At 46.4% G+C, this 18,128-nt stretch overlaps 1 protein-coding gene across 2 annotated transcripts in view; it reads right to left on the reverse strand.

Moving 5' to 3' along the window:
• The window catches only part of LOC148015275 (uncharacterized), a 53,813-nt gene that overhangs the window by 17,784 nt on the left and 17,901 nt on the right, over positions 1-18,128 (reverse strand). For both annotated transcript variants that reach the window (XM_087664930.1, XM_087664931.1), the window contains exons 2-7: positions 15,071-15,208; positions 14,800-14,977; positions 13,998-14,167; positions 13,725-13,899; positions 13,351-13,412; positions 13,167-13,251 (exon numbers count right to left, since the gene is read on the reverse strand). In XM_087664930.1, coding sequence (XP_087521056.1) covers positions 13,167-13,251; positions 13,351-13,412; positions 13,725-13,899; positions 13,998-14,167; positions 14,800-14,977; positions 15,071-15,208 — 808 coding nt within the window. The remainder of the gene's footprint in view (positions 1-13,166; positions 13,252-13,350; positions 13,413-13,724; positions 13,900-13,997; positions 14,168-14,799; positions 14,978-15,070; positions 15,209-18,128) is intronic.

Raw genomic sequence — 18,128 nt, forward strand, 5'->3', positions numbered from 1 at the left:
AGTTTTTGTGAAATCCACTCCAGCAGGTCTTTTGGCCGTACATCCACCCCCAATGGGTATCCAAGATGCCTGACAATGGAGCCACGGGAAACCACCTGGCCTTGCCAGCCTAATGACTGTAAATCAGGCTCCGTACAACTGAGAATGGCTGACTTAAAGGCATTGATGCGAAGCCCAGAGGCCTGACCAAAGAGTGTCCAAACATCTAAGGCCCTTCGAATGTTGTCCCTGTCCGCCTGCAAAATCATAAAGGTGTCATCAGCCAAAGATTGGCTAACGAAGTGCTGACCCAAAGGGAGAGAGAGGCCTGCCAGCTGAGCAGAGGCTGCCATGGAGGATAACATTGAAAGGACTGGGTGAGTCGCCAGGGCAAAGAAGAGAGGGCTCAAAGGACAACCCTGTCTGACCGAGCGTGCAAGGACAAATGGCTCTGTAACCCCACCATTGAGCATAACTCTGGAGGAAGCCGCAGCACTAATGGTGTAGATCAATCGGGACATCCGGGTACCAAAGCCCATAGCAGACATGAGATCTGCAATGAAAGACCAATCCACATAATCAAACGCCTTTTCCAAGTCCAATTGAATCAATACCAATTCCTGACCGGAGTGCCGCGCATAGTCAATAGCCATTTGCACATTTAAGATATTATGCAGAATGTTGCGGCCCTTAATGAAGCCATATTGGAGAGGATGCACAATAGCTGGAAGGTGCTTGTGTAGCCGATTCCCCAGCACTTTGGAGTAGATTTTATACATGGAGCCCATCAAAGAGATTGGTCTCCAGTGTTGCAGCTTTGACGGCGAAGGGACCTTTGGAATTAGTTTGATAAGGCCTTCTTTCCATGAGGAGGGCATGGCCCCTGTTTCCCAAACCTGCTGAAACATGACCACCAATGGCTTCACCAACTGCGTGGCCGAGGTCTGAAAGAATTCATTAGTGAGACCATCCCAGCCAGGACTTTTATCCTTCGGCAGGTGCAACAAAACATCCATAACCTCCTCCTCGCAAATATCGGCCTCCAAAGTGGCTTGCATATCAACTGGAACCTGCTGGCGGACCAGATGATAGAAGACCGAGGGGCATGCGTAACCTCGCTAGAAGGCGAGGGAGAAGAACCAAGAAGTTCCATAAAATAATTTCTGCACATAGTGACAATGGTCTGCGGATCAGTGACCATGCGACCTTCCGAATCCTGGAGTCTGGTCATATTTTCGCGAGCCGGAGACACATGCAAGGCGCGAAAGAACTTATGAGACTGGCAGACACTATCTTGCAATGTGTCAGTCAAGTTATGCAGCTTGGCCTGCTGATAAGATTTCAACTGAAACACTTGAATAAGATGGGCCAAACGCCTCTCCAGTAACAGCAGAAAATCATCATCTCGGGAATCCAGGAGCAAGGAACGGACCAAAGCCAGTAAGTCCTCTGCTGCATGTCGACGTCGGCGACAAAGCGAGGCATGATGGATCCCGTACTGCCGAGCAACCCGCTGCACATTAGAGAGCAGCCGTGCAAATGAAGGCAAGCCCTCAGAGGCGAAGTCCAATAAGAACCTCTCAATCAACTGCTGCATGTAGCCCTGGAAAATTGAATGCTTCAAATAAGAGGAGTTGAAACGTAAAGGGAGCCTATCCAGCAATTGCACAAAAGGTGCAATAGATTGTGCCCGCATCTCAAGCTGGAGGGGGAAATGGTCCGACAACGCATATTGCTGCAAGACCTTCATTTCCAGCATCTCGGGAAGAAAATCATCCCCCTGCATGATATACATTCTGTCCAGCCGCGACCAGGTAGTTGCATATTGTGCGGAATGAAAAGTAAACCCCGAAAAAGAAGGGTGAAGCCACGACCAAAGATCTTGCTTGAGTACGTGCAAAGCAAAGGAACTCCACACCCGGCTTTCCGGCGTATCCATTACCGAATGCCCTGAAGTGGACTGAGAAGAGTCAACACAAATATTGAAATCACCCATCAAAAACCCCCTTCGGCCGAGTGACATGGAGCCCTGCAAAGTGGACCAAAGATCCCGTCGGGATGCGGGATCATTCAGAGCATAGAGGCCCAACAACCATAAAATCTCTCCTTCAAATAAGACTTTGATTACCAGAAAGCGGCCCTGCACATCATTTTTAACAAGGACAGGCTGATATTTCTCATGGACAATCATCAACACGCCCGAATAGTGCGTAGCATGGGTCCCTGCATAAAACAGACGGAATCCATGACAATCCACAACTTTTCCTGCTTCACCGTGACTTTTGTGCTCAACTGCACACAATACATCCCATTGGTTCTCATGCAAGACGGTCCACATGGCATGTTGCTTATGGCGAGAGCAAATGCCTCGCACATTCCACGTGGATATCTTCATGTATCCTCAAAGAAGAAAGTCAGGAACGAGGCGCCTGCTGCCTCGATTTCACCTTTTCCGCGAGAGCATCCAGGACACCCTCATCCAGAAAATCAGCCAATACTGCAAACGAATTCTGGCGACCTGCTTTAGAGGTAGAAGGGAAATCCACTGCCTTGGGAGAGGGGCGGGGATAACGCCGATCCTAGGGTGTAATAACATTACCTTTGGCATCAAACGCCAGCTTAGCAGGTGGGCCTTTGGGGCCGTCGGTATAGACTCTCCTTGGAGACTGATTACGGGGGCAGACGGGACCGTAGGACGCGCAGCCTGCTGTGAAGTGACCAGTTCTTTCCTGCACGTATACGTGCGCATTGAATCCTGGGAAGCAGTAGGCCCAGGATCCGCCAGGCCTGCATCCAACTTTTTACCTTTTTTGGGACGTGCCTCAATCCAGTCAGTGCGACGGGCATCCATACTCAGGACCTATTGTTTGCCTTTATCCATGACATGAGGAGACTGAAGGGCTTCCTGAGGCGTGGCATCAAGCACCATGTCATCCTTGGGCAGCACAACCTGCGCATCCTCTGAAGACGGTTGCCTTTCAGGGCATTCGGCCATGAAATGCCGCAAAGGATGCATGCCTGAACAATTGAGGCGAAGCCACACGGGCCTTTTCCTGGCCGTGTCCCATAGCATGCATAAACGGTTTCGGTTCATCGCCCTGAGGCTTGGGGGAACCAGCACTGTTCCCACAACCGCCATCGCATCCTTCAACATGGGCCAATAGACCGCCGGACAATTTTCCACCTCCACCCACACCGGGCATTCTCGTTGAAGCAGACGCTGGAAGTCGGCCATGGGGCGCCATGGCACAACATGGACCAAGCAACGATCAAAGAATAGTGGCAACTTGGACACGAGCTCAGCTCGATGCGTTTCCGATTTCAACAGCACCTCATAAAAGCCGCGAGGTCCAAGGAAGATCTCCTCAACACACTCCCCTTGCAATAAATGGTGTATCCACTGGCGAATATGCGAAAGCACTGGGATCCTACCAGTGAAGAAAAGTATAACTGCACGGTCATAAAACACCGAGAAGGATCGCAAGACTGATTTGGGGTCCACTGTGGCTTCCAGCACATCATCCGTTGCCGCATCAAAAAAAGATTCATTATTATGCTGGACATAATCGCCAAGTAGAGTATTGGCAAAGTCCAGCAAATGCTCCCAGTCAATTTCCTGCGAATCCACAGAATCAGAGGCCACTTGCGCATAGGAACGTTCCGGAGGACCCATTGGCTCATCAGAAGTATGCTTGGAGCGTTTGCTGGCAGGCGGCAGTTCAGAACCCGGAGGCAACTCCTCCGTGCATGGCACCATATCCTCCGGCTCCTCTGCATCTGAATCAGGGCCAAGGGCTGCCACCGTCCGGTCGAGCAAATCCATATCCAGGCCAGCCATACTACTGTCTTCGCGTTCGCGCCCGCTCTCTCTCTCTCTCTCTCTCTCTCTCTCTCTCTCTCTCTCTCTCTCTCTCTCTCTCTCTCTCTGTGCAAGTCCCGCAGACTTGGCGGCCTCAGCCGTGGCCTATCCCGAGGGAGCTCTCTCTCTGTGTACAGAGCAACGAGCACACTGGACGGGACACTGCCTCTCTGACGTCTGTGGGGCTTAGGGTTGACCGCAACTAGGCGCCTCTGCAAAAGGGAGCAAAACGACCAGGCGCACCCACGAACAGAAGAGAGGTTGAAGGCAGAGGGGCGTCTTCTATAGGCTGTTGTGCTTCAGGTTCTCTGCGCAAATCCAGAATCCGAAAGAAGAATAGGACACCACGAACAGACCCTGCGCAGGTCGGATGGGGAGCCACGATCCACAAGTCAGACGACCTTCGAAGCCTGCCAACAGTGGCAAGGACACAGGCGGGCTCCCTGTGCAGAAGACGCAGGTACCCTTCTATGCTATGATGGTGCTGAGAACGACCGCTGCAAGGGTAGAGAGCCTACGCCCAACAGGCAGCGCAGCGTAGGCAGAAGACGAAGCAAGGCGCACGCTGACAATGGGCTGAGGGCCAAGGACGAACAATCCGAAAGAGGTAGGGCACAAAAACCCTACGACAGGTCCCGTCTCGCCATCGCTGGTCTCGTTCCTCTCAGCAACTCTCCTCTCTCTCTCTCTCTCTCTCTCTCTCTCTCTCTCTCTCTCTCTCTCTCTCTCTCTCTCTCTCTCTCTCTCTCTCTCTCTCTCTCTCTCTCTCTCTCTCTCTCTCTCTCTCTCTCTCTCTCTCCATTTATTGGCTATTATTATTGGCTGATCAATCACAATGACACATAACAATAATGATCTCTTTTAATGCTTGGGGCAGACAATAAGCTCAATGGCACAAATTATCCCATATGAGCCTATAAGATGAGGCATCTCCTCATCACCAAGGATCTATAGAATATTGTATGTTGCATTAAGTAATGGATTGTGTCTGACACTCTACCCCTACCCTCTGACTCTACATCAAGAAGTGGCACTCATGATGTCTTCTACTTCAATAACTCCACTTGGAAAATGAGTTCATTCTCTTTGAGCTCACATGTTCTTTTGTTCAATTCTTTGTGTTTACAACAGCTCCATATGTTTGCTTCCATTGCTCCACACCATTCTGACATGATTGATATCAAAGTCCAAGCATCTTGGTTCTAGTGTTGGTAGTTGTTTCTAACTATTGTTTCAGGTCTAATCCCTCTTTCTGACTGCTCCAAACCTTACCTTTTGTTGCTATCCTGATCCAGCTGGTCTGGACACCTGATTTGACAACTGGGGCTGGAGTATACAGCTATTGGGCAACCTGTTTTCTTCATGTTTTTGGTGCTGGACCCTGCATTTTAACTACTCCAGCCTGCATTTTATTCACCCCAACCTTTGTTTTTCATCTACAACTTGTTAGAGTGCAGCGATGCGGAAGCGTAGGACAAAGACTAAGAGAGAGTAAACACAGAGAGAAGAGAGAGAGAGTGAGAAGGAGACAGTGTAAACGCAGAAAATCTGCAGTGTAATATGCTGTATAAGAGTGCAGAAATACACAAGGGGGCAGAGGAAAAATCTGCGTATGTCTCCGACTTGATGACCTCAATATCCGTCAGCCCGAGCACAGATTGTCTCAGCCAACAGATCTCAAGATCAGAATCTGAATAAAGAATGCTGGAGTGTGCCACGAACTGGCTATAAATAGCCAAAAATAGGAAATCCCCAGCACCAAGTCGGCTGCATTAAATGCAGTCGACTGCAGTAAATCTGGCCGACTGTACCAGTGCCACGTGGCATCCTGCCGTACTGCTGACGTGGAACCTGTTGTACTCTGCTGTCCACCAACTGTCCAGGGAATGACTGTCTAACACCCCCTCTCAAATCCTGGATGGGTCAAAAGACTGAGGAATCTGGAATGCTGCCGAAGAAGAGCGTGGGGAAGCGCCTTCATAAACAAATCTGCAGGATTATCCTCTGTTTTGCAGTACACCACATCAATGGTCCCATCCAGAAGCTTCTTCCGAATGAAGTGATACTGGATCTCAATGTGCTTCGTCCGGGCATGGAATACTGGATTCCGTACCAAGGCAATGCAACTCTCATTGTCGCACCGCAGAAGAGTAGGACGAGTCTGGGGACAACCAAGCTCCTCCAACAATCTCCGACGCCACACTACCTCACATGTGGTGGAAGACGCAGCCCAATGCTCCACCTTAGTAGAAGAAAGGGCTACCGTGGGCTGCTTCTTGCTACTCCAAGAGATAACACCTGTACCCAAGATAAAACAGTAGCCTGTAGTAGACCATCGGTGGTTCACATCTCCAACCCAATCCGAGTCACTCCAACCTGCAAGAACCAAATCGGAAGCATCTATACCTGCGGGATAAGAAATCCCTAAGTCAGAGGTCCCCCTCAAATACCGAAGAATCCTCAGGGCAGCCAGCCAATGAACCTATTTGGGTTCGGTCATGAACCCTGCCAAAAGACCCACAGCAAAACAAAGATCAACACGAGTGTTGAGAAGCCAAATCAAGGATCCAATAAACTGACAGTAGCGTGAAGCATCCATCACAGGAGAATCTAAGTCTGAAGTGGCCTTCCAATGCTCTGTAAGGGGTAACATGACAAGAGGCTAAAGAATCCAACAGTCAATCAAAGACATAGGCATGATAATTGAGCACATAAGATGTCGGAAAACTAGATGATAGGAGGACATGCTCAACTATATCATCATGGGTAACTGCATGTACCTCACCACTAGAAAGAGTAGTAACACTTGCTGCATCGCTGACTCTCTACTCATGTCAAGTCCGTCTCTATCTCTATTGCTCTCTAATCCAGATTAGTAATGGGCCAACAAGTCTCCATCTCAAAAGTCACCAAGAGCTCCTGAATGTACCTCTGCTGAGAGATGAAAATCCCCCTCTGAGACTGATAAATCTCGTGACCCAAGAAGAAATGAAGAAGCCCCAAATCCGTCATCTCGAATGCCTGATGTAAAGCTGCCTTGGTCTCTCAGACCTTCTGTACATAATCCCCTATCAAAATCAAATCTTCAACATATAACACGAACAACACACGACCAACCTCAGAAGTGTGCACATAAAGCTGCGGATCGGCCTTGGAGCGCCGATATCCCAACTTCGACTGAAGAAACAAGTCAATCTTCTCATTCCATGCACACGGAGCCTGCTTAAGGCCATACAAGGTCTTCTTCAACCTGTAAATTTTCCCATCCGAGGATCCAAAGCCAGGAGGCTGCTCAACATAGATCTCCTCCTACAAGTCACCATTCAAAAAGGCTGACTTCACATCCAACTGATAAACAGGTCATCTCCTATGGCCAGCCAAGGCAAGAACAGCCCGAATAGTCGCCATACGAGCAATGGGGACAAAAGTATTATGGAAATCAATGACTGGGCGCTGAGCAAAACCTTTAGCAACAAGGCGATCCTTGTGCTTGTCCAAAGAACCATCGCTAAGGTACTTGGTCTTGAAGACCCACTTGACACCAATCACCTTCTTGTGAGAGGGACGAGGCACAAGAGACCAAGTGTCATTCCTCTCAATAGCCTCCAACTTGACTTCCATGGCCTTCTGCCAATGATCAGACTGCAAAGTGTCCTTCACTGAAGTGGGCTCTCGATCCTACATAACACGGGTCAGCAAACAATAGTTGGAGCAAACAAGCTCCGAAGAATGTGTCTGATTCCTCCATGACCTCTGTGGTCCATCCTGCGGTTCCCACTCCTCAGGAGCCCCCTAGATCCCTGAATCTCGGAGGGTGTCACGGGCCCAACGAGGAGGAGGACGAACCTCTCCCTATCGCTCTCCATCTGCTGAAGACTCGGGAACATCCACTAGCGGAAGCTCCTCAGGGGTGGCCGGTGGAAGAGAAGACTTTGAATCCGAAGAAGAATCTCCATCAAGAGGCTCTGGCTCCAAAGAAACTGTCTCGGGAGCCCAACTCTCCCCTGGATCTCCAAGGACGGGGTGCTCCTTACCCCCCTCTGTGGCCGGTACTTCCATGAACTGCACATCTCGGCTCGTGTAGATATCCCGCTTAACGGGATCAAACAAACGATAACCTTGGGATTGGAAGCTACAGCCAACAAAAACTTGTCGTCGGGAAGCCGCCTCAAACTTATCACGCTGCGGCTTCGGAATGTGTACATAAGCGTCACACCTAAAGATCCTGAAATAAGAGACATCAGGCTTAGTCCCGAAGTAAGCCTCAAAAGGTGTCATCCTGTCAACGGCCGAAGTGAGAGATCGATTAAGGATGTGAACTGTGGTAACCATTGTCTCAGCCCACAGAAACTAAGGTGTCTGGCGATGCGTGCCATCTCGATCACACTTCGATTCTTCCGCTCCAAAATGCCATTCTCTTGGGGAGTGTTGGTGTTACCAAACTCTTGGTGAATGCCCCTATCTGCACAAAAACAAGCAAACTCATTAGACATAAATTCACCTCCCTTGTCTGAACGCAAGGTCTTCAGTCATCAGCCAGAACGATTCTCCTCAAAAAGAAGCCAATCCTTGAAATGAGAGAAAGCCTCCAACTTCAAAGTCAAGAAATAGACCCAAGTCATCCTGTTGTAAGTCATCTACGATCAACATGAAGTACAAGCTCCCCTTCAAGGACTCGGTCCTCATCGGGCCACAAAGATCCATAGATACAAGCTCCATGGGTGAAGTAGACCGCCTAGAAGCTTTGTTGGGAATCACATCCCGATGCAGTTTCCCACGAATGCAGGAGACACATGGCTGATGGCTCACCACTATGTCCGGCAAGCCTTGGACAAATGACCCTCGCGACGCCTTCCGAAGGTACTCGTAGTTCAAGTGGCCAAACTGAGCATGCCATAGCTCGGACTGTGTTTGAGAAGTAAGAAGAAGAGAAGTAAGAGCTGAAGAAGACTTCAATTTGTAGACTCCATTCTCCTCATACCCTACAGAGAGAACCTTCCTCGATCCACAATCAAGGACTCGAACAGTATCACTGTCAAACTCCACCAAGAGACCAAGAGCACAAATCTTATGAACCGAAAGTAAATGATACCCCAATCCTAGCACATGCAACACCTTAGAGGTGTGGGTACCACCACGTCCATCTAGAATAAGCTGAATCTCACCCCGCGCAGTAATAGACACAGAAGAGTTATCTCCAATGAGAATTTGCCCACGCGAAGGTTGCAAATGGGCAATACCAACAGAAGGAGTCATATGCCGTGAGACACCACTGTCCACAATCCACTCTCGAGCCTGGGGAGCTATCATTGCAGCATCAGAAGTTGTCGGTGTAGAGTCCTCAATGATTGCTAAGTGAAGAAAAGCAGCTGATGAGGGTGCAGCCACCGCTCCAGAGTCCTTCATGTCCTTCTTCTTGGTATCCTTCTTGTCTTTGTCAAGGCAATCCTTCTTCCAGTGTCCGGTCTTACCACAAATATGGCAAGTTGATTCCTTCTTCTTGTCCTTCTTGTATTTGTTGTCCTCCTCCTTCTTTTGGTCATTCCCCTTCTTCTGAGCGGCTTGGCCAACCAATGCCTCCAATTTGGAAGCATTCTGTCCCTTCAATTGTTCCTCCTGGTCCAAGACCATAGGAACCAACTCTTCCCACCGAAGAGTCGACTCTCGCCCTGAAGCAATAAGAGTGGAATAAAAAGTACCAAATCGTAGAGGCAACTGGGATAGTAAAGTGATCGCCATGTCTTCGGAGGAAATAAGCTTCCCCGCATTTTCAACCTGCATCTGAAGCTGCGGAAGCTTGTTGATGTGTTCCCGAAGCGACGAAGACTTGTTCACGGCTAAAGTCTGCATTTGCACCTCCAAAGGAACCCTCTTTATCAGGGTCATCTAGTTGTACATCTGGTCGAGCTCTAGCCATATCTCACGAGCCACCATCAAGTGCTCGATGTGAGTTATCACGACTGTGGTGCAAGACAGAAACAGAAAAGATCGAATCCTAGCATTCAGTTTGTCCCAATGAGATTGGGCCTTGGTCAACTCCGCACGAGCATTGGAAGAGAGTTTGGACTCATCCCTCACCAAGGGCCTGTTAATCTCCTCCATCACCAATTCCGCCAAATCATAAGACTCTAAAATGGCCAACATCATCACTCGCCAGATGCGATAATTGTCACCATCAAGCTTTTGATCCGTTGGAAGAGCCGGTAGGACAGGCACATTCCTATCCAAGATCGCCTGGAACTCCAAACCAATCTTTGTAGACATGTTAACCTGCAATACCTGCACAAACACAAAAGCAACCCCCTCTGACTGTAAAAACGCAGCCTTCCAGGACTGATTCCTCCACTACCCAAACCTTCTTCACCCGCCAAAGGTGATGAAAAGGTAAAATCTGCAACGGAAGGCCTCAAACGCAGCCTTTCTCACCTTCGAACAGCAATAACCTGCAGTAAATTCACCGATTAGACTCCTTTCCCACACGCCCACGCTCGCTCCAGCCTTGATCCGATGCGCATCCCTCCCGCTCGCCCTCGAACCTGGAAACATAGCCTTATGTCGCGATGAAATCTTCTCTTCAGATAGGTTCAGCCCTTTGCCCTTGGTCAGTCCATCTTCACCACTCTGATACCATGTCAGAGTGCAACGATGCGCAAGCGTAGGACAAAGACAGAGAGACTGAACATAGAGAGAAGAGAGAGAGAGAGAGAGAGAGAGAAAAGGAGACAATGTAAACGTAGAAAATCTGCGGTGTAGTATGATGTATAAGAGTGCAGAAATACACAAGGGGGCATAGGAAATATCTGTGTATGTCTCCGACTTGATGACCTCGATCTCCATCAGCCCGAGCACAGTTTGTCTCAGCCAACAGATCTCAAGATCAGAAACTGAATAATGAATGCTGGAGTGTGCCACGAATTGGCTATAAATAGCCAAAAATAGGAAATCCCCAGCACCAGGTCGGCTGCATTAAATACAGCCGACTGCAGTAAATCTGGCCGACTTTGCAGTAAATCTGGCCGACTGTACCAGTGCCACGTGGCATCCTGCTGTACTGACGTGTCCTTCCGTACTGCTGACGTGGAACCTGCTGTACTCTGCTGTCCACCAACTGTCCAGGAAATGACTGTCTAACACAACTGATGTTTTCATCTTCTCTTACAGTGGCAAATGGCTGCATTTTCATCCTCTGTGTTTTCAGCCTGATCTACACAATCAAGGAAGGTTCACACGTATCAGTTATCGTGCCTTTGTTCACTACACTCATTTCACATCTTGTTCCTCTCTCATTTGAACTGTTCTCTCTTGCTTGAATTGTTGAACTCTTGATTTTGGGCCTATTAACCAAAAGTAACCCAAGTATTCTCTCTAAAACCCTACTTATCTTCTCTACATATCATCTCAATGGCTCCTCCATGTTACAATACTAATGACAAGCTTAAAGGCACTACTACCTAACTTGAACCGTGCATGAAAGCCTAGTTTGCGCACAAGCAACTCTGGTATATTGTTTCAGGATCTGCCTTGTGTCCCCGAAAAACATATACCATTCCATCAAATTGGGGCAAAGACAATCATGAGGAAGCAGTCCCTGACTGGGACGACGACAATGCCAAAGCACACTCACCAAAGGTTTGCGAGAAGCTCCAGCTTATGTACAAGGCTCCGTCAAAAATAAGAGCTGTTACTCTCTATGGTCAGGTCAACTACAGAATATTCTGTCGGAGGCATCTCTTATGATTCAATCATTCATTCTCCAAGTGATCCAAATTCAAGATCAACTTTGCAACATGCAGTCTGCAATTCCCGAATCCCATCTTGTGGAGATTGTTCCCTACAAACCACCTCCGGAGTTTGATGGTGTTGCAAATGCCTTACAAGCTTAGATATCGAATTCACCTATCAATTTCCAACACACACATCAATGCTACTTGAGCATGAGTCAACCTTACATTTACAAGGGATGTTTCTATCTCCTTCCAGAGACACTCATTCGAGTGTCTTGGGTGCTTCAAAGAGGAGTGACACAAAGAAGTCATTCATATACAGATGTGGTGGACCCTAAGCATGGCTTTCTACATGCACCAATGATGTTTAGTAAATTCAAATCCTTGAGCTGGTTTGCCTTTCAAGTTCATGATGGGAGGATGGGAGGTCTTTGCTTCTAGTTTGTTCCCACATGAGGAGACACTTTAGCGGTCTAGCCGAAGGTGGGGAATCCATGGTCATGGTAGTGCTTTTCGCCAAGCTGGTTCATAATAGGCATCGAGATTCAGTTATTCCTACTCTCTATGGTTAGGGATTGGTATAACCAACATCGACATCAATGTCTTTCTGAGGCACCTTAGTGGTGGCTTAATCACCCACCATACTCATGGTTCTATCTAACATTTGTTGTATGTACTATGGTGTGCCTTTCATCATTGTATTACTTTATCGGACTTATCACCCATAATCTGAGAGAGGGTGTTAGCAGTGTACATATCCTGCATGTACCTACTCATAGGCTGAGTGCACTTCATTTCCACATATTTAAAGCTGCCTCTCCTCCATCTTACAATCATTTGATACAAGCACATTGCATCCTCTTGGAGGAAGGGAGACCAAAATGAATCTGCCGGTTTCCCACAGCCAGTGCCTCTGAACACACTCTTGTGCCTTGGCATATAAATTCCGTTTCCCGAGTTCATTCTCTTTGAGTTCATGTGTTCTTCTTTTTCTGTTCAGTTCTTCATGTTTACAGCAGCTCTATCTTTTTGTAAAATAATCTATAGGACCTCTTCTCTCTCAAAACAATAAACACAGATATCCCACCATATGCACCTCTGTCCACAACTTACTAGGCCTGCCAACTTGGCACCCAACCCCATTGGATTTGCCAAATAATTAATAGACTCAATTCCTAATTAGAAGGTATTAATCCTTTTGTTAATCATGACTAGCTGTCACAAACACAGCAGAATCAAATAAGAAATGTGTGTTTCCTATGCAAGAACGATATGTCAAACTCCCATCCTCAAGTGAGAGAATACAGAATTTCTCTGCTTGTTGTAAGATTTTACTTCAAGAACTAAAAGCATTAAGAAACACAGTATGGTCTCATGCTGTGCACAGCTATTGTTAAGTATTATGTACAAACACTATGGGATTTCTCCAAATGCTTTACAAAGTCAATCTTGTCATAAGAATGCTATTTCAAACACTAGAATAATTTTACTAATACTGCAAAAATTAAACTAAATTATAGCTATGTCTTGCTGGAATGACCAAAGAGCAGCTTGGGAACATAGCCAAAACAAATATATACTCTTAAGAGTTTAAGAAATTTTACCGTCTCCGTTACCCTCGATAGAGTCCCACCCCCAAAAGAGTGTCCACATCCAAGAGAAGTGAATGCATCTTCCAAGACCTTGCCTCTGCACCCATCAACAAATAGGCAATAATCTTTGATGTGGACAAAACAACAGAAATCTCTAACTCTCCAGTTCTTGTGAAAAGCATCCAGTACTGCTTACGTCAAAGGGTCAGTTAGTATGCTTTGAAGTGAAGGTTCAGACACATGTCGCCCCTTTGTCTCCTGCATCCCAGTCCAAAAAAGCAACAGGCTGAAATTTCAACAGATGCAAGCTTCTCCAATCTAATCAGAACTTGTGTCTCACTTCAGAAATGCTCAATTTAATGCTAGTACAAAACAAAACAAACTCATTGAAGAAAGACATCAAATGAAACAGATTCCACATGTAACAATCCTTTGAGGAATGAGGGACTCACAACAGTGTGCCCTGATGTAGACCCTATGACCTTCTACAATGAATTTTCTATCTATCTTAAACCTTCTCAATGATTAACAAAACCAGTCATTCCTTGTTCACACTACAGTGCCACTCACCATCAAATTTTCTGCATTGTTTCCCGGTAGAGAATTAGCACCACTTAAAGCTTCCATGAATTTGGAAACCAGGATAGGGCCAAAATCTTCAATCACAACATGGCCAGCATCTGCCATAACTGAACCATCCAAGGTCGCATTACCTCGTGGCATGAGTCTAAAAGTTAAGGAAGTTCTGCAAGCATCAACAAAATCAATTGTCAAAGGCATACAATTTAATATCTAGATATAAAGGTCTCACATTTTCCAATCTCCTCAGTTGCCAAAACTCACCTTCCACTAGATCCTGGAACAGCTCCTGAAGAGAGTGGAACAATCCTGTATTGGCAGGCTCGCCGAAGTCCTGCAGTTACATGCTGGAGTGCTTTACCTGTCACTAGAAGCAGCTCTCCAGCTCTTAGCCCTATATCTGCAAGGTACCAACGACCATTCATATCACAGACCTGCAAAAACAAAAGACAACAACAGAGATTACAAATGCTGCCAAAGCAGACCAGTGACCTTCTTTAAGCCTGCATTATAACTGTCACTACTTCTATCTTTACTTGTGTCTCTGTAATAATCAGACTCCTCCCAAGCATCACATGAGAGGAAGCATAAGAAAACCACATGCAACTCAACCTGCGTGTTATGCACTCACATGCAGTTATCTTGTATTCACCTACCAACAAGTAACAAGAAGACCCAAAATCACTGTAAGAATGAAATACTCGATCTTTTCAACTTTAATGCATGTTAGCAACAAGCATGTATAATTATCTAAGGAAGTGGCATAAAACAAAGTCTGCACTGCAGCTAATGCTCCATTCAAGATGTCCCAAAACATATTTCAAAACTCACTTTAAATGGGCAAAAATATTCAACTACAAAATTATAAACGCACATGAATGCAGGCAGAGGCCAAACTTCATAGAGGAGAAATTGGGGTTCTTCCTCCTTCAATACAACAGCTGAGTACAAGCAAATCAAAAAACTCAAGAAACTTAAGAAGCTTTTAAAAGCAGGTCAACACGCAATGCACCAACACATGAAGCTTTCAGCAAATAAACTGTGAAGCTTCAAGAATATAACCAACCTGCAGTCCAGGACAGTCCGATGCAATTAGTGTTAGAAGTCCCTTTTCACACTCTTGAGAAAGTCCTTCTGGGCCTGGAGAACTCTTAACACCATTATGAAACTGGGTCGCCACTAAGACTGATGATGAGGCATCATCCTCAGGCAACGGACAATCATCCAAAAGAGAATAAAAAGCACTGCACATAGTCAACGACCATCCAAACTGTCAAGCTCTGAAGAAATTTCACCAAACATCAAACTATCAATATCTAAAAAATCTTGTCACTTACTCGCTTCGTAAATGCAATTGCCGAGAAATGGCTCCCAATGCAATCCGCGAAGCTTTCCCCAAACACCGAAAAACATCAGACATACAAGGAGGTGGATGCTCTACATCTTCCCCCATCACATCTTCTCCCACCGAAGTCCTATACAATCAAAATGATTGACTCTCTCTCTCTCTCTCTCTCTCTCTCTCTCTCTCTCTCTCTCTCTCATCCTCATCAGCTATGTATTGTTTATTATCCATATACTTAGTCATAGCATTAGATAACAGCTATTTTTGGGACTTGGAAAATTCCCTGACTCTCAGATGTAAGATTTTAGACTCATAGGCCAATTTGACATTTTGTAGACATTAATATCACACACACACACACACTCACTCTCTCTCTCTCTCTCTCTCTCTCTCTCTCTCTCTCTCTCTCATTTCGACCCCTTCCCTTGACATGAAAGCTCACCCAAAGTAGGTAATCATGGATCGAGCTCGAGAGCTGTGATGCAACAAGCAACCCCCATCCCTGAGGCCCTCAACTACAACTAAGCTGGCAGGATCCATGCCTTCATTACCTGCTACAAGAGCCAGCCAGCATGCGACTTTGACTTAAATACCCTATTGTCTGTTGTAATCAGGGATTTACCACCCTATCCGAGGAGGAAGGCTGGATTCAAAATGCTTCAAATTTGTCACAAGAAAAAGCTTTGGTGAAGATGTTTGCCACATTACTAGTGGTAGGACAATAGACAAGGCTGATATCACATGTATGTAGCGTGTCTCTTACAAAGTGATTGTGGATCTCTGTGTGTTTCGTGCATGTATGAAACATTGGATTCCATGCCACTGCAATGGCACTTTGACTGTCAGTGAAAAAAGGAGTAGGCTTCGTGACAGATACATCTAAATCAGCTAACAAGCATCTTAGTCATACGCATTCAACTGTGGTAGTGAAAGCTGCCTTGTAGTCAACTTCACATGATGATGTGGCAATAGTGGATTGTTTCTTGCTAAGCCAAGAGATGCAGGATGAGCCAAGAAAGAAACAATTACCACTAGTAGAGTGATGTAATCATAATCACCAGCCCAATTTGAATCATTGTAAGCATGTAGTTGCAGTGGTCCCCTCTTGGCATAAAGCAATCCAGGAGTCCTAGTGCCATGTTAAACAGCAATAAGCATTGCTTTCAATTTCCTTTCATTTCTGTCATGTATCATGATTCATATAATGAAGGCATCATTCATGAACATGCATGCAAGGTTTTGGGTCTCACGGGTCAGTCTCAACCTTTTTTAAGGATGTTAATATAGTACAACCTGAACACACCTATGATGCAGCTCAGCCATGCTCAGCTGAAACCAAGTCATCAGAATGGACATCACCAAGACACACAAGCAACACCATTTGGCATGAAGATACCATCTTATTCATCTAATGATGGCTTCCTTATTAGGCCAGAATACCTTGATATACATGTGTTCTTTAGGATGAGATTGTTAGAAATCATGTCATTCCATGTCTCTCTCTATATGACATATGATCCCATCTCACAATATGTCTATACAAGGCGAGGTGTGGTTCATGGAGTTTTCAGCTTCAGCATGGGGTGAGGGGCACCCTATCCTTGGAGATCCATGTGATAGTTGGGCACCTAATCCAATTAGAGTGGAACCTATTCCTCTTAAGGCTCCATCTACAGGAGATTGCTTCTCCACATGCTCACCCACTTGTGGATGTTCCAGAGACTTCAGCAAAGGCAGAGTGGCGAGAGGAGTATATGCCTCCTTGCTCAGCTCGTGAGACACTCCGTGATGTAAGGATTGGGGGGCTTCCCGAGGAGTGGCAACCACAAGATGGCCTGCAGAGATCTTACAGAAAAACCAAGCACATTCCATAGAGCTTGTTTGTACTAACCATGGTTTGATGGCTCGTGCCATGAAGGCTAGGGAGCCGACATCAGTAAAGAAGGCATTGCAGTCTAATCATTGGCAAAAGGCCATGAAGCAAGAGATGGAGTCTATTGAACAAAATGCCACTTGGTAACTTGAGTCTTAGCCTCTTCATCACAAGAAGGTGATTGGAGTCAAGTGGATCTTTAAGACCGTGTACCTTAGTGATGGCACACTCAACAAGTACAAGGTACAATTGATTGCCAAAGTTTTGCGCAGAGGCCAAGTGTTGACTTCCATGATACTATTGCATCCACAGCTCGTATGGCCACCTTTTGGACAGGATTAGCTCTTGCCACCCATAGAAGATGGCTGGTTTACCAATTGGATGTCAACTCTACGTTCTTGAACGACGACTTAAAGGAGGATGTCTATGTAGAGCAACCTCCTAGCCTTTCTCCCTCAAATGGTAAGGCATACAAATTAAAGAAGGAACTCTATGGCCTCAAAAAGGCTCCTCATGCTTGGAATGAGAAGAGAGACTCGTTCCTTCAAAGGCAAGTTAGGTTATTGGAGATCCACATTCGATCCAAATTTGTACATCCATAAGTTAGCTAGAGGGCACCCAATGTTTGTGATCTATGTGGACAATCTCATCTTGACACGTAACCATGCCTAGATGGTCAAGCAAACTAAGGAAGCACTCCATGAGAAGTTTGAGATAACAAGTTTGGGGCTTCTCCATCTCTTCCTAGGTCGTGAGATGTGGCCAATCGAGAAGGAGATCTCTCTCTCCCAGTAGCAATATGTGCAAGAGCTCTTGACTATTTTTGAGATGCTCCTGATTACTTTTGAGATGCAAGAGTGTTGGACCATTCCTACTCCCATGGATCCGAAGAGAAAGGCTACAGCTCCATTGGCAGATGCTTCCCGATGTAGACAGTTGGGTCGTTGATATGGCATTTGAATACTTGGATCCATTTGAGGTTCCCAATTGGTTTGCTAGCAAGATTTATGAGTGAACCTAAGAACGTTCATTAACAAGCTGCGCTGAGGATATTGCGGCTCCTTTGGGGGGGAGGGTACTCCTAACCTTGGCCTATTTTGTCTAATAGATACGGATGATTCAGCTTTGGTGTTACAAGGCTAGACAGGGGACTCAGACTGGGCTAGAGATGTTGACC

Source organism: Lygodium microphyllum, chromosome 24 (genome assembly GCF_053477565.2).
Source record: "Lygodium microphyllum isolate KBCC chromosome 24, Lygodium_microphyllum_v1.1.10, whole genome shotgun sequence".
NCBI lineage: Eukaryota > Viridiplantae > Streptophyta > Polypodiopsida > Schizaeales > Lygodiaceae > Lygodium > Lygodium microphyllum.